The 25,646-nt window shown below is 36.7% G+C and overlaps 1 protein-coding gene across 1 annotated transcript; it reads left to right on the top strand.

Moving 5' to 3' along the window:
• Nucleotides 1-15,362: 15,362 nt before the first annotated feature.
• LOC136201905 (protein ELF4-LIKE 3) lies at nucleotides 15,363-16,996 on the top strand. The gene is made up of 2 exons (XM_065992284.1): nucleotides 15,363-15,594; nucleotides 16,315-16,996. The coding sequence occupies exon 2, from the start codon at nucleotides 16,359-16,361 to the stop codon at nucleotides 16,713-16,715; it is 357 nt and encodes a 118-aa protein (XP_065848356.1). The 5' UTR covers nucleotides 15,363-15,594; nucleotides 16,315-16,358; the 3' UTR covers nucleotides 16,716-16,996.
• Nucleotides 16,997-25,646: the final 8,650 nt, after the last annotated feature.

The raw sequence follows: 25,646 nt of genomic DNA, 5'->3' as shown, positions 1-25,646 counted from the left end.
ACTGGATCAAGGAGATCCGCTCGCCGGATCTTCTTTGGGGATCTGTACACGGCGTTTCTCCAGGTGAATATCCCTTTCGGTCCTTGGGATAATATCTCAATGTTATCAGACTTTAATGGCATTGGCCAGCTTCAAATGCCATTGTCTCCCCACCTGTTGTAGGCCATACAAGGATTTATGAAGTCGACAAACTTAATTAAGGGCAGTGCGTTGTATTCTTGGAGGTAAAGACATGTCAACCTCCTCATTTAAATCCCTATGGAGGTATGCATTGTCGATATCCAATTGTTATATGTGCCAGTGTTTGATTATGGCAATAGCCAGTAAAGCCCTAATGGTTGTAAACTTGGCCACAGGTGCAAATGTTGTAGGAAAGTCAACTCCATCTTGTTGGGTGAATCCCTTTGCCACCAGTGGAGCTTTGAACCTGGCAATGCTACCATCTGCTTTATGTTTCAACTTATACACCCACTGGCATCCAATGGCCCGTTTTCCTACTGGTTAATGTAACTATTGTTGGTCCCGTGTAATTAGTTCCAAGGGGGGGTTAGGAACTAATATAACTTTTTCGTTTTAATTATGCTGACTTAATATAATTCTTTGAGTTTCATAACTCAGTTTTGGTCAGCACGGTCGAGTGAGGCGTAAGACAGTTTTAGTCAGATACTGACTAAAGCTGTTTTACTTGCGAGTTGGGAAATAACGCTTTTATGGTCAGCTTCCAACTTAGCACTCTAATTTACTCAGTGTCAGCTTAAACAATTTATATACTGAGTAAATATAGCAAGCAACACATACAGATATATATTGAGGTAGAGTTAGAAATTACTCAGCACGACTTATCCTGGTTCGGCCTCTCCGCCTACGTCCAGTCCCCCAGAATCCCTCCGGACTTTTTCAATCCAATACTGAGCTCTTTAAAGGTAGAGCACAAACCGTTTACAAGGCAGTTGAATATGCAAGAGTACCGTCGTCTATTCGTCTACTCAACTCCTACTAAGTGCTATAACCGAACACCTAGATTTCTCTACAACTGAGTACTTAAAACCGAGTACTCAGCACAACTCTCTCAATTCTACAATTGATACAGACTTGTTCTTTTTCAGACAAAGAACACTTTAGATGATTACAAAATCAATCTAGCTTTTACACAGAGATAGAAATTTGGTGTAAGATCTTTTTCTTGTTTTGATGTGCTTTGTATGTATGCTCTTTTTCACTTGTATTTTCGGCTTAGGATCCAAGAAGTGTACTTGTCCTTTTATAGTTGAAATCTGAAGACACAATCATTTGAGTTCGGATCTATCCGCCGAATTCAAACGGCTCTTTCTTCCGACATTGTTCTGGTCAGCTTCAGATTTGCAGGTCAATCTTGTCGTCTGAATTCCGCAGGTGATAGGCTTCTCTTCTTCTCGCAGGTTTGTCTTCTTGTGCAGGTTTCGTCATTTAGCCAGCAGACATTTGACCCATGCGTCTCGAAACTGTATCCATGCATAAATCCAAAGCTTCTGAATTGTTGCAGATCACTGTCAGATCTTGTCTTTTAGCAAACGGATCATTGGTGCTGTCCTTAAAATCATTCAGCATGACTTTGATAGTCGTTGCCTTTGACTGTTGCCAATTTCGATACTGAGTTGCCTTTCACTCAGCTTCCACGGTCAGCTTCGTTCTGCAAGATATAGTTCCGAAGAAGACTTCTCTTCTTTTATGCTGAGTTTGCTTTTCACTCAGCTTCTGTGATCAGCTTCATTTGTAAGCTTTGGTTCTGAAGAAGACTTTCCTTCTTTCTTACTGAGTTATTCTTTACTCAGCCCTCGCTATATTGTCATGCTGACTATGTTCTGTCTTATAAGTATTTTTATACTCAACATTGAACAAACGCATTAGTACAATTAAATCAAAACACTTAAATTTAATTGTCTTAATCATGGATTAACTTAAATAATTTTCTCAAATCAAAATCATGTTGGAAAGGTGTTTCAACAAACTCCCCCATTTTGATGTTGGCAAAATTTTTAATTATGGAACTCAGTTTTGAAATTCCCCATGATTGAGTTGCCTTACATTCTTCTGAAATTACTCCCCCGTAAGGGTTGCATCCATTATCTTAACTTAACTCTAAACCTTTCAAGATTTAATTGAGAAAATCAAAACATGCTTGTACTGACTAAGTTCAATTCTAGACCTTCTAAGATCTAATTCAGATGGTCCTAGGTCAGCTTTCAGAAGAGGTCAATATGTTGGAATATGTGTTTACTCAGTTTGATGCACGGTCAGTTTTAGGTATCAGAGAGATTATATCTATGAATTTTTGTATCACAACAAAATGTATTCATGTATCAGAGTAAATGTGTGTTGAGAGTTTCATGCATGTTCCTTCGATTGTTTGTTCATTTAAGATAGTTCAGCATATAGCATATTTAAGTAAGCATCATATGTAAATAAGTCAGTTTAAAAAAAGAAAAAGATGCTTAAAATAGATAGATGGTCAGACAGCATACAAAAAATAGAAAACACCAAAACCAAATACAATACTACAAGTCAAGTTCTAATGACTAGTCTATTTCTTTCTGTTGACTTGGGCTTGGTGGGCAGGATTAACTTTGCCTTTTCCCTTGGCGTATCTTTGTTACTGCTGACTACCAGATGCTTCTCCTGCTTCCCCTGATTTGTGCTGAGTTCCATCAGCTTGTTCTTTCTCCCCCGTTTTGCGAGCATCGGACGGAGGAGGAATGAAGGTGTCATTCAAAACAGCATGAGTCAATCTCACTGAGTACGCCTTAAGCTGTTTCGTGCTCTCCCTGAGACCGTCGAAGACATGAATGCCATCGTCTATAATGGATCCGGGGACTCGAATGGATGCACTAAGCATACTAAGAATATATTCTTATGATTTCCCAATCCAGGTCAGCGTGTTAGTCAGCCTAGCATAAGCTTGATGATACATTTTGAGCAAAGCCGAATCGTAGAACCGACGTTGAGCATTCGTGTGGCGCATATGTTTGAAGGTGGCTTGGGAGTATTGCAGGATTTCATTTGTTTTCACCAAGTCAGTATCCATCTCTTCCTTACTCAAGTTGAGTAGACGAATAGCTTCGCTAATTTGCTCGATCGAACACCGGGAAGAGGAGGAAATTAGCGCACGAGTACCGGTTATTTCATAGTGTAGCTTGGTGAAGTGGTGGTCAACCTCAGCAGAGGTAGCATATCTCGTGTTTACTGCAGACAGAGCATTTATTTGACCTTGGAGGGAATCCATGTGATTCACCATCATTAACTGCAGTTCAGCCAGCTTCACTATGGAGTCTTGCTTGGGTTGTTGAGATTGAACAGTTGTCATGACACTCACAAGATCTTTGAGACCCTTGATCTCATTCAGGAGTTGAGTGACAGAAGAAAGTTGTGTTGACTCAACATTAACGAACCCAGCAGCATAGGCATGAGAGGGAATCAAATCCTGGAGAATGGATTGAGCTGAGTCAATGATTCGACGCCCAGACTCAGTAGCATTTAGGTAGGTATAAGTTGCCTCAGGAGTTCGCTCAGCGGCCGGTATTTGAGTAGGTTGCTTTCTAGTACCAAATGGTGGAGGAGGAGGTTGTTTACCAGAACCAGATGGGCCATCGTGGTCAACGGCTGGACTTTTGTTTAAGTCAGCACCAGGAACTGACTGTTCAACATTCTGCGAGATTGGGTTAGGAAGAGGTGGATCGACAGAGATGTTGACCTGCTCAGTATCATTCTGAATTTGAGTTGGTGCAGGAGGAGGTACTTCAGAATTTACATGGATAAGATTTTCCTTTGCTGGCTCACCTTCTGGAGCAGCTTGAACTTTGAGCTCTTGCTCGGCAGAGATTGGATTTTCAGGAGTCTTGGTGTGTTCCTTAGTATGAGTAACATAGGCTTGCTTTTGTGTGAATTGATCTGGAGTTGGCTCGATGATGGAGGAGAAGAATTCGTACTAAAGTCCAGTTAGGTCAGTAATTGGTTCTCTAAGTGGAGAATCAGCCAATAGGTCTAGGGAGTTGTACTTGTGAGCTTTACGTTTGAAACGCTTTTCAGAACTGACCGTTTTGGTTGGAGGTGAGGGGTCAGCAACAATTGAGTCAAGAGACTCAGATGAAGAATTGAGCTCTAGGGCAGCATTAAGGCTTCTCACAGTTTGAATTCTTACTGTTTGGTCAGCTTGTAGTTCAGTTGGCTCAGCATCGACTGACTTAGTTTGCTCAGCAACATTCTTATCTTGCTCATCATCAACATTGGCTGTTCGCTCAGCATCAAACTGTTCTCCAAAATCTCCCAATTCATTTTCCTGGTCAGAAGGGGTTTTCTCAAGGTCAATCTCTTGGCTTCTCACGAAATGGGAATCGTCAGAGACGACAAAGCCAAGAGGGGCAGCATCAATTGGACTCAGACCAGAAGATCTCTTCTTCTTTCTCAGAGGTGTTTCCAGAGTATCCTCAGTTTCTTCTTCCTCAGCCACAATAGGGTTTTTCCCAGCTAACTTGGCTTGCTCAGCAGCAGCCTTCTGCATGCTAGATACAATCCGAATTTTCTTCGGGGCAGTATTGATGTCTTTAGCGGCTTGGTCAGTTTTCCGCTTTTTATCTTGCCTGGTGCAGTTAGTACGAGGTTGCTCCACAACCTTGTTTCCCTTCTTGGTCGGCATAACTTGTGCTCCTTCCTCAGCATCAACTTCTTCCTCATTTTCTTCAACAGCCCCCTTTCCTTTCTTAGACTTGAGAGGTTGGTTGTATGCTAACACGAACAGTAGTGCCGCTGTAATATCAGTTCCCCATGACTCAGTTTCACCGACCGTGCTCACCTGATGGTCTTCAAGAATTCTTATGATGAGGGAGCCCAACCTGAGTTTCCCAGTACTTCGTTGGAATGCACCGATAAGAAAGACGGGCATATTGACTGGTTGGTAGGTCAGCATGTGCTAGATAAAATTCTGCTCGAAGTTGGAGGCAGATGAGGCTGAGTTTACTTTAGGAAAGATAAAGTTGGCCAAGATGTAATGAGCCATCTTTTGATTTTGACCCATACACGTGCTGGCTATTTCTCCATTGTGGTCCTTTAGTTTACAGAACTCAACTGGGTAGTCAAGTTTGACGTTTGTGGTTCTAAATTCTTTACCCTTGTTGGGCAGTTTTAGTAAAGTTGTAAGGTATGATGGAGTTACCGTGATGTCCTTGCCCGTGACCTTTGTGACTAGATGGTCAACGTTGTCCTTATCTACCTTCAGATTCGAATAGAATTCCCTTACTAATCGTGGGTAAGCTTTACCGGAGAGAGAGAATAATTCCGACCACCCGTTTTTAGAGATCCATTCACAGAACGGCTTCTCAGCGGTTACAAAACTCGGGGAGAACCACCGGCAACAAAGTACTTCACAGTTCTTGACACTGTCGTACACCATACGAAATTCCTTTTCTTTAGGTTGCTTGTATTTCTTCTTCTTCTTCTTTTTCAAAGAGGTTGCAAGGTCAGCTTGGGGGCTCTTGCTCGGAGTTTGGTCTTGCTGACCGTGTCCTTGTGACTTGGTGGGAGTCTCGACGTATTCCTACTGAGCAGGAGATGGAGGGTTTTCATCGGAGTGATTGCCGTCGTAATCAGCTCCGGAGATGTTTTGGGAATCCGACATGATTTTTAGGGATTCTTTGAGAGTATTTGAAGATTAGGGATTTAGATAGAAATCAATTTGCCAGAGATTTTAAAGTGTAAAGAGATGTGAGTGGGAATTCATCCACTATTTATAGAGGGTCGAGTTGATCTGGAACGTTGGGGTAGCCGTTTTACCTCGAGATGATCAAACGACAATAATCTGGCATTTATGACATATTCGGCACATTTGTTTTCTTAATTATTGCGATTACGTCATCCTAGGTGGCTATTTATGGCGCGTGTGCTAGCATTTAATGTTAAATGGATTTTACTCAGTATTTGGAATTCTAAACGTTTGAAATACTGAGTGCTCAGTTTTACGTAGAAGAGATTTTCATACAGAAGTAACTCAGCCTGTAGTAATCACTCAGCATGTATGTCTAGTCAGCATAAGGTGATTCTATGTTATTGAGTTTACCTCAGTTTGAGTAAGTTACTTAGCATGCATTAACTACTCGGCATATAGTATAATCACACAATATTGATCAAGAATTTATTAAACAGGATTACACATACCGATAACTTCCCTTAATATGCTGAATTGCTCACGAGCCAGAGGCTTAGTGAAGATATCCGCAAGCTGTTCATCTGTGGGTACGTAGGTCAGCTTGATCTCAGCTTTGAGTACATGATCTCTAATGAAGTGATGCCTTATGCTGACATGCTTCATCCTGATGTGTTGGATTGGATTTTTCGATAGGTCAATAGCGCTTTTGTTATCGCATTTGACTTCAATTGTTTCTATTTTGACACCGTAATCCTCAAGCTGTTGCTTAATCCATAGGACTTGGGCCACACAACTTCCAGCAGCAATGTACTCAGCTTCAGTTGTAGACAGGGCAACTGATGACTGCTTCTTACTGAACCAAGACACTAGACAGCTTTCAAGGAGGTGACATCCTCCAGAAGTGCTCTTACGCTCTAGCTTGTCCCGTCCATAGTCAGAATCAGTGTATCCAATGAAGTCGTTCGAGTTTGGATACCACAAACCTGCATTAACTGAGCTCTGCAAATATCTAAAAATTCTTTTTACAGCTATAAGGTGTGATTCTCTGGGGTCAACTTGATATCTAGCGCAATAGCATACTGAGTACTGAATATCAGGTCTACTAGCAGTAAGATAGAGTAGAGAGCCAATCATACCTCGATATAACTTACTGTCTACTGACTTACCTTTCTCATCCGTGCACAGGACAGTGTCAGTACCCATTGGGGTTGATATGGGCTTGCAATCTTCCATATCGAATTTCTTTAACATTTCTTTGGCGTACTTAGACTGACTGATGAAGATGTTGTTCTTCCCTTGCTTGATTTGAAGTCCAAGGAAGAAGTTGAGTTATCCCATCATAGACATTTCGAACTCAGTTTGCATCTGTTTACTAAATTCTTTGCACATAGATTCGTCAGTAGCACCAAATATTATATCATCTACGTAAATTTGTGCTAGCAGAGTGTTTTTACCCTTATTCTTAATGAATAAGGTTGTGTCAGCTTTGCCTCTGACATAGTTCCTATTCAGCAGGAAATTGGTCAACCTCTCATACCAAGCACGAGGTGCTTGTTTCAGGTCGTACAAGGCCTTCTTGAGTTTATAAACGTGGTTTGGAAACTTTGGATCTTCAAACCCAGGAGGCTGACTAACATATACCTCTTCGTTTATAAATCCATTAAGAAAAGCACTTTTAACATCCATTTGATATAGTTTGAAGTTCATGAAAGCAGCATATGCACACAATATACGTATAGCCTCTAACCTAGCAACGGGAGCAAAGGTCTCACCATAGTCAATGCCCTCTTGCTGACTATAGCCTTGGGCTACAAGTCGGGCTTTGTTTCTAACCACATTGCCTTGCTCATCTAGCTTATTTCTAAAGACTCACTTAGTTCCTATGGTTTTTTGATTCCTAGGTTTTGGTACTAAATCCCATACCTCATTTCTTTTGAACTGATCAAGCTCCTCTTGCATAGCATTGATCCAATGTTCGTCGTGCTCAGCTTCAGCGAAATTCTTTGGCTCATGAACTGAGACGAATGCAACATTGCTGAGATATTTTCTAAGCTGATCTCTTGTCATTAGCTTGTTGTCAGCAGCATCAAGAATGGACTTCTCCGAATGTCCTCTTGGAATTTTGATTTCTTTGGGCAATGTTGAATTGTCTGGAATAGGTGTTTCTACAATATCTGCAGGAGTAGATTGGTCAGCAAAGGTAATTTCGGTTTCGTGTTTACCTTTGGTCAGCCCTTGTACTGATGACTCAACGGCTCCAATTTGGTCAGCGGAAGCTGAGCTTGGTTCATCTTCGGCAGATTGAGTTGTCTTTCCTGCAGGGTCAGTTTCATCGAACTCGATATGGACAGACTCTTCTACAACTTGAGTTCGTTTATTATACACCCTATATGCTTTACTGTTAGTTGAGTACCCTAAAAAGATCGCTTCGCCAGCTTTAGCATCAAATTTAGCAAGATTAGCTTTTGTGTTGAGTATAGAACATTTACACCCAAAGGCACGAAAGTAGCCAATGTTGGGCTTTCGTCCTTTCCAAAGTTCATAAGGAGTTTTCTTGAATATAGGTCTAACTAAAGCCCTATTCAGTATATAACATGCTGTGTGGACAACTTCACCCCAGAAATACTTTGGAAGCCTATTTTTGCTCAGCATTGTCCTAGCAATTTCGACTATTATTCTGTTCTTCCTTTCAACAACCCCATTTTGTTGAGGCGTCCTAGGAGCAGAAAAGTTATGGTCAATGCCACTGACTTCACAGAATTCATCAAACTGTTGGTTTTTGAATTCTCCGCCATTATCACTTCTAATATGAGCTACTCTTAGGTCTTTGTCATTTTCAAGCTTTTTAATCAATGTTGTGAACATCTCAAATGTTTCATCCTTGCTACTCAGCAAGATGATCCAAGTATATCGAGAGAAATCGTCTACAATGACTAAGGAAATTTTTTTACCGCCCAAGCTGAGTGGCTGGACAGGTCCGAAAAGGTCCAAATGTAGTAATTCCAATGGTCTCTTGGTTGAGACAATGTTTTTACTTTGAAAAGACTTTTTCGTTTGTTTACCTTGCTGACAAGCATTACATAATTGATCTTTTTCAAATTTCAATTTGGGCAATCCCTCAACTAGTTGCTTTCTAGCTAATTTGGCAAGGAGGTCCATGCTTACATGACCAAGTCTCCTATGCCATAGCCTGGTGTTATCCTCTTTAGATACTAAGCATATATTTTTGGAAAACTGTTTTTCTAAACTCAACATATATACATTGTCAACACGATGGGCAGTTAAAATCAACTTATTTGTTTTTCCCTCGAGTATCTGACACTGAGTAGCATCAAATATAACATGTCTACCGCTGTCGCACAGTTGAGCTACGCTCAATAGGTTATACTTGAGACCCTTAACTAAGGAGACTGACTCAATAGTGGGATTACCTCCGATAGTACCAAAACCTATTATCTTACCCTTTTTATTGTCTCCAAAGCTTACGTTTCCACCTCGTTTACGTTCAAGTGTGATGAACTGAGTTTCATCACCAGTCATGTGCCTCGAGCATGCGCTGTCAATATACCACAGTTTTGATTTCTCCACGCACCTCAGGCTCGCCTGCATTTTAAACTATTCATCTTTAGGTACCCAATTCTTTTTGGGTCCTCGTTGGTTAGCATAAACAGGTGCTATATCATGTTTTAGTTTGTGACGACATATATTTATTGTGTGGCCAACTTTACCACAGAAGTCACAAAATGTTACCCTTTTAGGGTGACTTTGTCTTTGGTCAGCACCATTGTACTGAGAATGCCAACATACCTTAGTGGTATGGCCTTTCTTTCCGCAGAAGTCACATTGAACAATTCGCTTATTATACCAACACACGTCTATTGTGTGTCCTCTTTTCCCACAACAGTCACACTGAGTGAACTGTCTACGCTGACCAGTACCTGAGTACTCAGCATGAGATTTATTTTTAGTTGAACCTTTTATTTGGTTCTGTAGGGTTGTGACATCCTTTCTTAGTTTCTTTGAATTTGATTGGACTTCCGAGACAAACTTGTGCATGATTTCCATGTTGTCATGCAAAGTTGAGTTGTCTTGGAGAAGATATCGGAGATCACTCAGTTTGACCTCTTCAATCTCATCACATCGCCTGCCGAGTGCTTTTATTTTCTTGTTACACTTTTTAGTTAGTGTATATAGATCACTCAGGGCCTTGACCATTTCATTTCTAAGCAAGAGTAAAGATGTTACCTCATTGGAGTGTTCCTCCTGTTCAGATTCTTCTGAGAGGTCAGCTTGCTCAGATTGAGTGTGGTCAGCAGCATCATCGGCCATGAAGCATATGGTTGCTGACTCGGTGGCATCAGCTTCAGATGATGTTGACTCATCGCTGTCACTCCATGTGGCCATCATTGCATTTTTGCTTCCCTTATTTTCTTTCTTTAAGTTGGGACAGCTTGACTTAATATGCCCAGTTTGATGGCACTCGAAGCATGTGACAGGCTTGGAGCTGTCCTTTTTATATCTGATGTCACTGGACTCAGCTTTGTACCTGTCGCTTCTTTTGTATGGCCTCTTGCTATTCCTATCGTTCTTTCTGAACAACTTCTTCATTTTTCTTGTAAACATGGCCATCTCCTCATCATCTGATGAGTCAGCTTCGGTTGAGTCAGCTTTCATGACAAGAGATTTCTGCTTCTTGTCCTCTATCTTTTCTTTTGCTTCGAAGTTTTTCATAGAGATCTCATGAGTCAGCAGAGATCCGATCAGCTCGTCATACTTATACGTGGTCAAGTCTTGGGCTTCCTCCACAGCAGTTTTCTTAGCTTGCCAGCTCTTGGGTAGACTTCTCAAGATTTTCTTCACATGTTCCTCTTCGGTGAAATTCTTCCCGAGCCTCTTGAGCTCATTTATGATATTTGTGAATCTTGAGTTCATCTCCGAGATGTCTTCGTTTTCGTTCATCTCGAACAGCTCGTAGAGTCTCATGTGCCGGTTTACCTTAGATTCCTTGACCTTGCTCGTGCCTTCATAGGTCACCTCCAGCTTCTTCCATATCTCCTGTGCTGACTCGCAACCTGAAATCTTATTGTACTCTGCAGCATCTAGAGCACAGTGAAGCATATTGATAGCCGAAGCATTATTTTGTAATTTCTTAAGGTCATCTTCTGACCACTCAGTTTCACTCTTGACACCCTTTTCGTTGTCAACAGTTTTGTAAGGCACATATGGGCCTTGGACTATTGCAAGCCACGCACTCATGTTTGTAGCTTGAATAAAGTTCTTCATCCTGTTTTTCCAAAATGTATAATTTGATCCGAAAAACAAGGGAGGCCGACTAATTAATAGTCCCTCAGGGAGTATCTGTGTTGTTTGGTTCCCTGGAAGGAAACGAGTGCTGTTCTCAGCCATTTATCGGAATCAGCTCAAGATAGTTATATCTTTGAGTAGTGAGCTATTAGGCTCTGATACCACTTGTTGGTCCCGTGTAATTAGTTCCAAGGGGGGGGGGGTTAGGAACTAATATAACTTTTTCGTTTTAATTATGCTGACTTAATATAATTCTTTGAGTTTCACAACTCAGTTTTGGTCAGCACGGCCGAGTGAGGCGTAAGACAGTTTTAGTTAGATACTGACTAGAGCTGTTTTACTTGCGAGTTGGGAAATAACGCTTTTGTGGCCAGCTTCCAACTCAGCACTCTAATTTACTCAGTGTCAGCTTAAACAATTTATATACTGAGTAAATATAGCAAGCAACACATACAGATATATATTGAGGTAGAGTTAGAAATTACTCAGCACGACTTATCCTGGTTCGGCCTCTCCGCCTACGTCCAGTCCCCAGAATCCCTCCGGGCTTTTTCAATCCAATACTGAGCTCTTTAAAGGTAGAGCACAAACCGTTTACAAGGCAGTTGAATATGCAAGAGTACCGTCCTCTATTCGTCTACTCAACTCCTACTAAGTGCTATAACCGAACACTTAGATTTCTCTACCACTGAGTACTTAAAACCGAGTACTCAGCATAACTCTCTCAATTCTACAATTGATACAGACTTGTTCTTTTTCAGACAAAGAACACTTTAGATGATTACAAAATCAATCTAGCTTTTACACAGAGATAGAAATTTGGTGTAAGATCTTTTTCTTGTTTTGATGTGCTTTGTATGTATGCTCTTTTTCACTTGTATTTTCGGCTTAGGATCCAAGAAGTGTACTTGTCCTTTTATAGTTGAAATCTGAAGACACAATCATTTGAGTTCAGATCTATCCGTTGAATTCAAACGGCTCTTTCTTCCGACATTATTCTAGTCAGCTTCAGATTTGCAGGCCAATCCTGTCGTCTGAATTCCGCAGGCGACATGCTTCTCTTCTTCTCGTAGGTTTGTCTTCTTGTGCAGGTTTCATCATTTAGCCAGTGGACATTTGACCCATGCGTCTCGAAACTGTATCCATGCATAAATCCAAAGCTTCTGAATTGGTGCAGATCACTGTCAGATATTGTCTTTTAGCAAACAGATCATTGGTGCTGTCCTTAAAATCATTCAGCAGGAATTTGATAGCCGTTGCCTTTGAATGTTGCCAATTCCGATACTGAGTTGCCTTTCACTCAGCTTCCACAGTCAGCTTCGTTCTGCAAGATATAGTTCCGAAGAAGACTTCTCTTCTTTTATGCTGAGTTTGCTTTTCACTCAGCTTCTGTGATCAACTTCATTTGTAAGCTTTGGTTCTGAAGAAGACTTTCCTTCTTTCGTACTGAGTTATTCTTTACTCAGCCCGCGCTATGTTGTCATGCTGACTATGTTCTGTCTTATAAGTATTTTTATACTCAACATTGAACAAACGCATTAGTACAATTAAATCAAAGCACTTAAATTTAATTGTCTTAATCATGGATTAACTTAAATAATTTTGTCAAATCAAAATCATGTTGGAAAGGTGTTTCAACAACTATCTCCCATGTCTTATTTGATTCTAGAGCCAGTAACTCCTCATTTATAGCTTACCTCTAATTTGCATCTTGTTGTTCCTATTTGTATATGGCGGGCTCTGTGTGGCATATGATATTAATTGAAAAAACTTGTTTTCTAGGTGACAGTTTTGAGTAAGATGGGTGTTTGGTTATTGAATGTGGTTAATTTTATGGTGTTGGGGGGGGGGAGTGGTGCCCTGGATAAGGGCTATATGGTAGTCCTTTAAATAGGTCGGTGCATGTGTGTGTCTGTTTGATCCTCGTGTGGGTAGAGGTTGTGTTTGTTTTGTGTGTAGGGTATGGTCTTGTATGTGGTCAGGTGGGCCTATATTAGACTAAATTGAGTCAATATTAACATCAGGGTGCAATGTCACAGTAAGTGAACCCTGCAGAATGTCTGTATCATCCTATAGTTCATTTTCATCTGCTGGTAATGCATCTATGTAATTTTCACTATAGAAAGGCGTGCCTATAGAATGTTGTATGTCTGTATATGGATAACTTTCTTCAAAGAACTGAACATGCATGGAAAAGAAAATTACGCCAGTGGCTAGATTTAGTAACTTATACCCTTTCACCCCAGTCTTATAATACCTATTATCACACACAATATGGCCTGTTGCACCTATGTCAACTATCAAGTATGACTTTGCAGGTTTATTTAGAGAGTAGCTTAGAATCATACTAGAGTTTTCATTGGTGATGAAAGTATTTGCACTGCTTTTTGATGTGGAGGCCTTGGAACCAAGTTCATAAAGAAGTAATGATATAAGTTTCCATCATTGTTTTCCTTAGAGTGAGAGATTATATTCATGTAATTCTCGAGACCCAAGACCCTTTTGAATTTTGTGTTTACTCTAACGCTTCCAACTTGCGCAATGAATATTTTGCTTCCCATTCTCTTTCCTCCCCCACCAGAACGAATTTATCATTCGCTGAAGATCCTCACCGATTGCATGTGGGATTAAAAAGGTGCTCATACAAAACACATGGATAGTTGACACACATATTTTAGTAATACATCCTTCCCTGCCATAGAAAAGAACCGAAAACTCCAACTACCCAGTCGTTTCTTACACCGTTCTCGGAGAAAACCAAATACATCTGATTTAGACTTACCAATGAGTGATGGTAAACCCAAATAACGTCTTGTGTGTCCAATGAGTTATGAACTTGCAAAAACGTAGAGATGTCATGCTTCAATTATGCGTAAATTGTTGTTGCTAAAAAAAATTCCGGATTTGTTGTGATTGATAACCTGACTAGATGCTTCCACATAATGTACCAAAATATCAGTAATGATTTGACACTCCTATAGATTCGCATGAAAGAAGAGGAAACTATCGTCAGCAAATAACAGATGGCTCACACTCGGAGCACCTAGCTTAACACGACACCCATGTAGAACCCCTCTATTTCTTCTTGCAAAATTAAATGGGAAAGGATCTCAGAGCATAAGATAAACGTATATGGAGATAAAGGATCCCCTTATAGTAAACCCCAGGCCGGTTGGATTGGACCAACATTCATACTACTACTCGAAACTTGGTAAGACATAGTCAAAACACATAACATGTTCCACTCAATCCATGTATCCTGAAACCCCATTCGGGTCATTACTGCTCGTAGAAATTGCCAATAACCCAAAGCATATGCTTTACTATTGTCGAATTTTAGAGCCACCTCACCCATCAGCCCCCTAGTATTTCTTTTTATATGGTGAAGTGATTCAAACGCAATTTGGACGTTATCAACTAACGACCTTCCAGGAACGAAGGCAGATTGTGATTCAGATATGATTTTAGGAAGAACAAATTGAAGTCGATTAGCAAGTACCTTGGCAATGATTTTGTATAGCACATTGCAAAGTGCAATGGGGCGACACATTTTGGAATTAATACGATGATTATATCATTTAATTCAACAGGGAACTCTTGCCTGTCTAGCCATCATTTGCAGGCACTACAAACCTCTTCGCCAATTAAGTCTCATTACTATTGATAAAAACCTGAGGATAAACCGTCAGGACCCGGCGATTTACCCGCCTACATTTGAAAGACTGCACTTCTGAATTCTTCAATTACAAACGGGGCAGTTAGTGCCATATTTGCTTCCCCTGTTACAATCCGTGACATTACAGATAAAATCTCGCTTAGCTGATTCCTAGAAACCGAGAAGAGCTGTTTGAAGTAGTCCAGCGCAATTTGGCCCATCGCGTGGCGGTTCTTGTCTAATATGCCATCCAAATCTCAACATTATTGAAGATTTTAATTGATCATAATTCATTCTTCAAAATTAAAATGATTTAAAAAAATTAATTTAACAATATATATAATTGGTAAGAATATCTTAATATCTATGGTAATGGATTCTACTAATGAAAAGGAGATTTATATACAATTAATACATTACTATTATTTATAAATCATAATAAAATTTTCTTATCAGATAAACACAAACTATTAAGTAGCTAATATAAAAAAAACCCCATAAAAAGTTAATAATAGGAAAATAAAAAAAAGGTGGGTCTCACGATATGAACATTACATCCTGAATCACATGCCACGTGCTCAATAATTAAACAACAAATGAAATCATACCTTGGATCTGAGCAAAGCAAAGAGTAAAATTACACACTTTTAATTACATAATAATAAAGAACAGAAAATGGGAAATTAAATTAAATATATTATATAGAGAGAGAGAAAGGTAAACAAATATTATAGAGACAGAGAGGGGTCGGAGCGTGACTGTCAAATCTACATATTCTTTCTCTCTCTTCTTTCTTTCATCTTCTTCTCCTCACTTTCTTTCTCTCTCTCTCTCCTAAAATTCTCATAATTCACAAAAACACAGAGAGTTTGAGATTCACTTTCAAAATTAAATCGCCGATCTTTTCTTCCCCCCACTCTTCCTCGGGAATCCCCTCAATATAATGTTCCAGATTTTCAAGGTACTAAATTCACTATTTAATTCAAACAAGCTTTCATTTTTATGTTGCTGGGTTCCTTTGATTTTATCTTCCTTCTCCCTGTTTTTGTTTAATCCAATTTCTGAATAGTTTAATTAATTTTAGTTTTCTCATGGAAATTTGTTGCCTTTGAAGATCTTCATATGGTAACTGAGTTGTCTTTATTTTCCTATTTTGGGAATTATTCTTCCATTCCACAACTGCAACTTTCAAAGTACTGTTTTGTTTTTCAACATTTGAATTCCTAAAATTAAAGTGAAAAATATTCGGATTTTGTTGAACTTGTTTTGAGCTTTTGCATATTGTGGTGGAGGATGAATGAATGAATGAATGATGTTGTCTGTTCTGGTACACTCATCTTCCCTTTGAGATTCTCATGGATGGATGGGGTATTTTATCAGTACATTAAAGATAAAAGCTTTTCCTTTTATGGAAAATGGGATCTGCTTTTTCACATTTTCATCAATAATAATAATCATAATTGCTTCTTTCTTTCTTTCTTAGAGATCCATCTCTACAAATTAAAAAAAGAAGTGGAACCCATTGGAGTCATGATTTCTATCACATATTCTTGTCTCATATGCACAAAAATCCCTTAAACAATTCATGTTTTCTCTAGTGTTTTAGTGTATTGAGAATTGGGGGTTTGTATTTATAATGGAAAGAATAGATACATTGTCTCATCTTGTGTTCTTGATGCAGGACTGGTTCTGATTTGAAATTGTTGGAGAAGTTGAAATAGAAGAATGGAGGGACTGGGAGACACATACTCAGGGGGGCTTGGAAATGGAACACAACAGATAGATGGGAAGATATTGCAGACTTTTCAGAAGAATTTTGTTCAGGTTCAAAACATATTGGATCAAAACAGGTTGCTAATTAATGAGATAAATCAGAATCATGAATCAAAAATTCCTGACAATCTGAGCAGAAATGTGGGTCTGATTAGGGAACTGAATAATAATATAAGAAGAGTGGTTGACCTTTATGCTGATCTTTCAACTTCTTTTACAAAATCCATTGATGTTTCCTCTGAAGGGGATTCAAGTGGGGCTTTGAAATCTGATGCCAAAGCTGGCCACAAGAGACATAGACCTGCATAGAAGAACAAGAACCCCATTTTTATATAGATTTTATACAACATAAACTTTTAAAAAAAAGTTCATTCTTTTCATGGTGGGGAAAGAAAAGAAGAAGAATTCCATTCACAATCTGCCTATTAGAATCTGCATGTAACCCCTTTTTTTTGTATGTCTTTAGTTCTTTCTTTTCTTTGCTTACAATTGCTTCTCTAGACAAATAATTGGCTCAAAATTTATGCCAATTGTAACAACTGTGTAGCCTTTGATCTGATTCAAATCAACAATGTTTGTGCCCTTCTCTATCTTGATTATGGTCAAATAAAAAAAGAGTTTTTGATCTGTTCTGTTTCTCTGTATAAATATTATCTTTTTGGATAAAAAAAGATTAGTACTTTACTTACTGTTATCTTATAAAAGAGAGAAGAATTAAGAGCTTTTTAGCTTCTCCTAACTTTTTCTCTTTGTCAAAAAGTCTCCTATCTATTATTACTCTTTACACTATTTTCTCTGTTAATCTCTTTCTAATGAATGCTTCTAATCTACTTTAATTTTCTCTGCCCCCTTTGTCTAGATCATCTAATTGGTCCCCCCGAACTTTATAGATGTCTCGTTAGCTCCCTGAACTTAAAGTAGTGATTAGAGTGATCTATTAGATCCGTAAATTTAATGTCCAAATCGCTCACTGTTCTGCTATAAACGGTCACGGACACGAAACGTGGAAATGCTAATTTTATTCTAACCCTTTTGTTTTTTTATAGACTTTAATTAAGAAGTGCTTGCAGATACTGCTTTGAGTCCTCTTTATGAAGGTAAAGTGAAGTCTTTTGTTTGAAAAAAGAGGAGAAATTTGTTTTTGGGTGTGAAATACAAGTCAAAATTTGTTGTTGTTATGAGGTTGAGTGAACATTGGATACATCTTTATGAAGATGCTGTGAAACTTAAAAGAAAGGGAGGAAAAAGCAGCTTTTAAAATAATCTTTTTGGTTCCCAATCAGACACCACCACAGCACAGTAACAGGAACAGAATCTGAGATAAGAGAAGAGATGATGAGCTTTATTGACTAATAATTTAATGTGTTTTAATTGAACCAATTACAAAGTTATTTAGTATTAAATAAAAGTAGTATATTCTATGGATAGTATAAAAACAAGGCACTATAGTTTGAAGAGACAGACGGGTATGTATAAACAGTGACACCCAACAACATGGCAAAGGACCCCAAATGTTCCTTTTTTAGGTTGGAACTTCACTTCACTTCCCCATGCTTATCCCCTCTTTTATTATTATTTTATTTGTACTTCATCCTCCTACCTACATTTTTAATCAAATCATGTTACTCTAATCTATGTCAAATACTATGTCAAATAGCGAGTGTTTTAGGTGTTTGATTCGAGAACTACTGTTTATATTTTTATATATGAAAAATAGTTTTTTTTTTCAAAATCAAAAAATTACTGTTTTTTCAATAGCAAACTGTAACAACAACAGCAAATAAGAGACTAATCCCTTAAACAAACATTTTTGTGTTTATAATCTTATGGATGGAAAACACACACGGATAAACTACATCTATGACCACTTATGATCATTCAATTTCAAAACTTAATATAAAACCACTCAACCTTGATCACCATAATAGAAATGTATTCTTCATTGTTTGTAGGACCGATGAAAATGATATTCTAAGTAAGATTAAAGGAGTGTTTGGTTGCTCATTTTCATGTTCTTGTTTGCCTTTTTACTTCAAAATGGAGATTTTTAGATGTTTGGTTAATGATCTCTTATCTGTCTTTTACACCTGAAAAGTATCATTTTAAAAAACAGGGAATCCCTGCTTGAAAAACAGTTTTTTCTAACAGCAAACCATAACAGCAAACAACATCATCAAACAGTAGGTAAAACAAACAAGCCTTAAGTCTTGAACTTTCTAGTTTAAGGTCATTTAAGTGTCATTTGGTTAGGAAAGATAAAATAATTGTTTAGAGAAATAAAATTCAAAGAATTGTGATTTTGAAATTCGAAAACATGGTTTAGTGCTAAATATGATTCTAAACAACTTTAATTTATAGAAATTTTTTCATTTTGAGACTATTTATTTTCATTAATTGGCCATAGTATTATGAAAAGATAAAGTTAAGTGATTTTTATATTAAGTTTTGAAGTTAAACGGTCTTTACCCCATAAAACACTATTGGAAGAGGTTTCCTTATATATATGTATCAATATATTATTTTCAGGCTCAATTAAGCTTTTGGATATCAATTCTGTCGGCAAATCCGTAGTGTCTCAAATATCTCAAATTTTGAAAATAATGAAATTACCAACGGATATCTTATATTTAGTAGAAAAATTTCTATAAATACATAAAAGGCTTAATATATACGTAGCCTTTGAATTTGTCATTTTTTTTCATTTTACCCCCTAAACTTAAAGGATAACCTATTGATTCCCTAAACTTTCAAAAAGTCACCCAATTTACCTCTCCTCTCCGACATGACGCTTGGATTATTGCAGCTTTGTATTTTGCCAGATCGGCGCCACATCAGAGAAGAGGGGTAAATTGGGTGGTTTTTTGGAAGTTTAGGGGTCAATAGGTTATCCCTTTGGGCTTGATTGGATGGAGGGTTTAGAGGGGTTAATAAGGGAAGGGTTAGTAAGGGTTGATAGAAACCCTTGTTTGGGAGGGGAAGGGTTAGTAAGGGTTTCTACAAACCCATGTTTGGAACACAAAAAAATTAGAATGGTAAGGGTTTGGAGGGGTTTTGAAGGGTTTCTTTTTAAAAAATTTCATCCAATTTTCAACCCTCCAATTTGGTGGGTTTGGAAGGGTTAGAAATTACCATTCTTTTCCTTTCCTTATCTTTCCCTACCCTTCTCTACCCTTCCTTTATTAACCCTTCCCTACCCCTCATCCAATCAAGTCCTTAAGTTTAGGGGATAAAATGAAGAAAATAGATGAGTTTAGGAACTACGTATGTATTAAGCCTAAATAAAATTTCGGGTTGACAGACCTTCCGCTACTTGCTGTAGTCTAAAATTTGACACAGCGAAGTAATTTTGTTAATTGAAGAATTTTTACTACTAAGATGTAAAAGATAAAAGTAGAAAAGTAATAATGTGATAATGATATTAAAATATTGATGATCCTTAACAAGTTTGTTGAAGCTTATGATTCAGGATCATAGTCCACTCCCTGATTGAGAAAATGTCTTATTTATCTAGGGTGGAACCCACAAATTGATAATTTTTCTGGTGATGTTATTAGAAAGGCCCACATGATTGAATGTTGTTCTTGGTGAGATTTAGTGGTAAGGGTAAGGGGGTGTTTCTTCATTTACAATTTGGTCCATTTTTCATTTATGTCACTTTAAATCTATTCTTCCTCCATCATCTTTTGTCTTCATTGCTTCTTGTCTTTTACTTTCACTTTCACTTTCACTGCTCCAAAACTAACTACTCTTTACTTATCTTTTTTGTTACTATGGACAAATAAATTAGGATACTTTGTGATTATGTGAGATGATACTTGGATGACTCAACGGATTTTTTTCGGTGCTTGAGCTAAGATAGAAAGATGGTCAGAGTAAAACCGATGATTGACGACCTCACTCTGACGTTTAAGTTAGTGATGTATAAGGTGAATTATATCCAATGACAGAGCCAAGATCTAAACGTCAGGGGGTTAGACCATGTAAAAAAAAATTAAATGCTACTTCAAAAAATTAAATGTGGGGTTTTTCGGCGGGGACGGATGGTCGGCCGACTCTCCCCGCCCCTTATGGCTCCATCCCTGATTACACACATGGCCACTGAAATTTACTAATTTTCACGGCATGACTATTAAACTTTAAAATGTAACATAAAAGTCACTCAACTTTACAATTTCTAACATTATGACCACTAAACTTTAAGTAACGCTTCAAAATAATCATTAACGACTTCAAAATGAAAATGTTCAAATAAAATTGTTGAGAACGACATTTACCATGCAACCATATATTTTATTTTTCTAAGTCACAATTTCTGAAGTTTTCTCTCTAAGAACGCACACTCTCTCTCCTAACGAAACAACACCTAAATGACTTTAAACCGAAAATTTTGAATAATTAAAGTTGTTTAGAATATCATCAATTCTTGAATTTTTTATATTTTGAGACCGTCAATGGTCGTTTTGAGGTATTGATTAAAATTTAGTAGCCATAACGTTAAAAAGTGTAAAGTTGAGTGACTTTTATATTATATTTTGAAGTTTAGTGATCATACCGTGACAATGATTAAAGTTCAGTGGCCATGTGTGTAATTTACTCGTGATGTATATGATGAAGTATTAAGCACTTGAGAGTAATGGTAGATAATATATGTATCTTACTATGTGATTTCTAGGAGTAGTTTATAGGGAATCACTGGTATTAGATTTATCGAAAGACAATTAGACGTAATTTAGGTAAGTCACATCCCACTCGTTTTGGACTTCCTTGATTCTAGACGAATCTGACGTGATGTATACTGGGTCGAACTTGAAGATCTTTCCATTGGTCCACATGTTAGAGGCACGAAAATATCTCTATTTAGTTGAATCCGATGACTTCTAATACGCTAGATATTCCTAGCTGCCTAAAATAGTGACACCTATATTGATAGGGATAAGGTATCAAAATAGGCTTATGATTTTTTTGGGAAGTATCAATTTAGGTTTCACATACAAAATAACACAAATATAGGCTTAACGTTTAAAAAATTGTGTCAATTTAAGCATCGATAACGGAACGAGGCACTTCATTAATATTATTCCGTTAAGTTCTGTCAATTGCACGTGGAGGGAGAAATCAGAACTTAGCGGAGTAATATGAATGACGTGTTCAATCCGTTATCGATGCCTAAATTGATACCATTTTTTAAACGTTAAGCACATATTGGTGTTATTTTATACGTGGAATCGAAATTGATACTTTCCAAAAAAAATCATAGTCCTATTTTGATATCTTATCTCGTATTGATAAGGTTATAAAAATTATATTTCATTTGAAATTGATAATAAAAATATCTAGGTGAATTGTTAATTCCTTTTGGTAAGAGAAGGAAATGAGTGACCGTTCTCTTCTCTCTCTCTCCCAAAAAAAATTCTCTAACTGCTCCTTCCCCTTCTCTCCCATTTTCATCAATTTTTCATCAATTTCATCCATTAATTTTTCTGTTGATTGAATTTTTCTTCTTTTTCAAGTTGTAATCTTCTATTTAAGGAGGAAGAAGGAAGATTATCTTCCTTTTTCCTCCTTGCACCGTTCTGTTGTTTAATTTTTCTTCTTCTTTGTTCAATAAATTATAGTTGAATTGCATATATTTTACCAAATCCCTTATTCCGCTTGAATTGCATTTGTTGTTTGGTATCTTTTCATTGATAACTTTTTTCTGGTTTAGCAAGAGCAGAAATGGTAAATCTTATACGTAGATCACTACATCTACGTGATTGCAAAAGAAATGATTTAGATCCGAAGATTCAGAAGAGTTTAAATGCTGAAGATGGGAAATACATGTGTTTTTCTGCAAATTGGGTATTTGAAGAAGTATATATTTCATCTAGTGTTTGTTTTATCTGTACCTTTAATGGTTTATTTTGCTCGTTATAGTCGTTTTCTTACCTTTATGGATTTTGTAATAGGTATAACATGTACTTATGTAAGGTTTTATTCCTTAATTTTCTTGTTGTACTTGATGTTTTCGTATCTATAAAATGATGTATGCATTAAAAAAAAAAAAAAGAAATGAGTGGATGTGGATTTTAGATGATCCTTTCATTTCTTTTGTTTGTTTTAAAGAGCCCGTGAAAGCATGAATTATCCTTTATCCACTCCTTTGTCATTTCTCATGGTTCCATTAAATAAATTTCACCCAAAATTAAATACTTATTTAATTTTATTTATCAAAGTCCTTCTATTCTTTCATCCTTCTTACCTACTTCTTTCTTCCTAACTAAATATATATTCTTCAAAAAATATATATGACCCAGATTTTTTTGTTATAAAATATGCAAAAAAATAGATAAAAAAATTAAACTAAATATGTATTTTACAAAATTATCCAATGTTTATTTACCCTATACTAAAATTTCAACTCAATTTTACTATTTTCAAATAAATACTAATAAATCAAAATCTATCGGTAATTATTACTATTTGATTTTTTTAATAAAAAATTCGAACAAATAGTAAAATTGAGTTGCTATAGAATCAATATTTAACCATTTTGTAAAATACATTGAAATATTTTTTTTACGAGAATGTTTATATCTACATTAGATATGATGAAAACAAGTATAACAATAAACAATAAAGGTAAAAATGGTTAAAAAAAAATAAAGGTAAAAAACCTTACAAAATCCACAATGAGATGAAAACAACTACAAAGAACATAAAACCATAAAAGGTATAAAACACACAGAGAAATAATAAAACATATACTTTATTAAAATTCAAAAATCCGCAGAAAAGCAATTGCAATCGAATCTTCATCATTTAGGCATTTCCGAACATTCGGATCTGAGTTATTTCTTTTGTTACAACCACGTAGATATATTGATTCACGGATAAAATAAACCGTTTCCGCTCTTGCTAAATCCAAAAAATGTATAAATAGCAGAATAATAAAAAGCAGATACAATTTAAACAGATAAAAAGAACCAATAAAATATATAAACACCGACTTAAAAGAAAATATACGGAAAAAAAAGTAAGAAAACAACAAAATTGATCCTTATCCTTATACTTGTCCTTAATTATATTCACAAGTTGTCATATCGAAATTCATGAAAATGAAGAATATTTCACTCGTGAAGAAATAAAGGAATATATAATTGAAATGTAAGTTGCATTATTGCAGGTAGCTTTCCATGAACGTAGAACTCATTTTATTTTATTAGCCAAATATTAATTCTTATAATCAATCAAGTGGCTATTTTATTTTATTTTAATATAAAAATAGGGAGTTAGCATAGACATGATTGATAATGCAAAATTAATATAAATAACAAAAAATGGTCGGTACAGCTTCAAATAGGATTTTTATTGATATAGGAACGACAACAAATACAAATGACAACAACTAAGGTACCAAATATGTACAAGGTTGCGTCATTTTCTCCACAAAATTAACTGCTAATTAATCATTATTAACATCATATTTAATGGAAAATCTACCATTTTTAAACATACAATAATCATCTTGATCATGCCGTCAACCAAATCTATCCATCACTTGCCGGCTGCAAATAATGCTATTTTTTAAGTGCCAAAAATTAATTTAAAGAATGAGATCTAAACTGCTCTTTAATATTTTTAGAGGAGTGTTCGTATACGGGTTTGATCACCTGGACTTTAATAACCATGTAGTATTTGGTCATTCACCATTAGCAAATCATCCTAAAGTTTGAATTTAATAAGCCTAGATCTAACGGTGAATGACCAAATAAGGTGCATGTGAACATGGCTGGCTCGTATATACATATAAGTGTAGAGTTTTGACCGCATGGACCTTAATGACCATGTAGTATTTGATCATTCACCGTTAGATTTAGACTTATTAAAATCGTAGAATGAAGATTCAAAACATCGTAAGTGGTAAAATTTTGTCATCAATGTTCCTAACATGTAGCAATTTTAGATCCAGATAGTACTAGAGTCGTTCTCTAACTGTTTGAAATGTATATATATATATAAAAAACCTAGTTCATATGAGATGGGATTAATTGTTTTTTTTTATCCCTACCCAAACCAAAACGACACTTTAGCTTTAGATGAGATAAAAACATATATTTCATCTGTTGAGGCTGCAATTAGCACCCCGTGAATGAAATGGTTGACATGTGCAAAATCACCTCCTATAAGGAGTGGTTCTCGACGGCCAGAGATGCCCCTACACCCTTTGCCACCTGCATTTGGTTGGAAATTTTGGCATGATTATTTATCAACTTGGGGTTTGAATATATGATGTATAGATGAAGTTTTTAATAACAATAAATATGTCATTGTATTCTACTCCATTAGATTTTTCCAACAATATTTTATAAGATCAATACAGATAAATAATGAATGATAATTCTAAAGAATGACTCCACTATTCTTTCATCTACACAACCAAAGTATTATTTATCCACTATTTTATCTTATGATAAGTTTTCTTTTGTAGCACAAAAGACATATTCCATGACATTTACAGTGCAAGAAGAGCTTAAAACATATCAGCATACTGTGAAGTTCCTTTGTTGACAAGAAGCAATGGAAGTAGAAATTAAGGTTTTAGAGCAAACAAATACATGGCAATTAGTGGATTTACCACCTGCAAAACCAACCATAAGGTGCCATTGTGTTTTTAAATTGAAATTTAAGACATATGGTAGTTTTTTAGCGCTATAACGCAAGACTGGTAGCCAAAGGCTATGCTCAAACTAAAGGCGTTGATTATCTTAATGCCTTCTCACCAATAGTCAAGATGCAAACAATAATGTTGTTGCTAGCAGTTGCTGCAATCAAAGGTTGGGGACACTTTCAGCTAGATGTGAACAACGTTTTTCTCCATTAGGATCTTATAGAGGACATATATATGGAATTTCCACCTAGTTTCAAAGTAGACCGGCCAAACAAAGTTTGTAAGATAATTAAGCGTTTATATGGTTTGCAATAAGCAAGTCAACAATGGAATGCCAAACTTACTACCTCTTTATGTGATTTTAGATATTTATAGTCTTTTTTTTATCACTCCTTGTTTATAAAAAAAGGATACAAATACAGCTACTTGTCTCTTTGTATACGTGAATGATATAGTCCTTGTATATGTGCGTTATGCATTTTTTGGTGGCTAAGCTGTTATTATAACATAAATGGGGCATTTGATGGATGTGTTAGTCGTGGTGTGTCATGATTGCTTTTGTCTCCCCAATGTCAGCGCCTGCATTTGGT

This window comes from Euphorbia lathyris, chromosome 8 (assembly GCF_963576675.1).
Source record: "Euphorbia lathyris chromosome 8, ddEupLath1.1, whole genome shotgun sequence".
NCBI classification, from domain to species: Eukaryota; Viridiplantae; Streptophyta; class Magnoliopsida; order Malpighiales; family Euphorbiaceae; genus Euphorbia; species Euphorbia lathyris.
The sequence above is the reverse complement of the archived record's forward strand: the minus strand, read 5'-3'. Positions and strand labels throughout refer to the sequence as shown.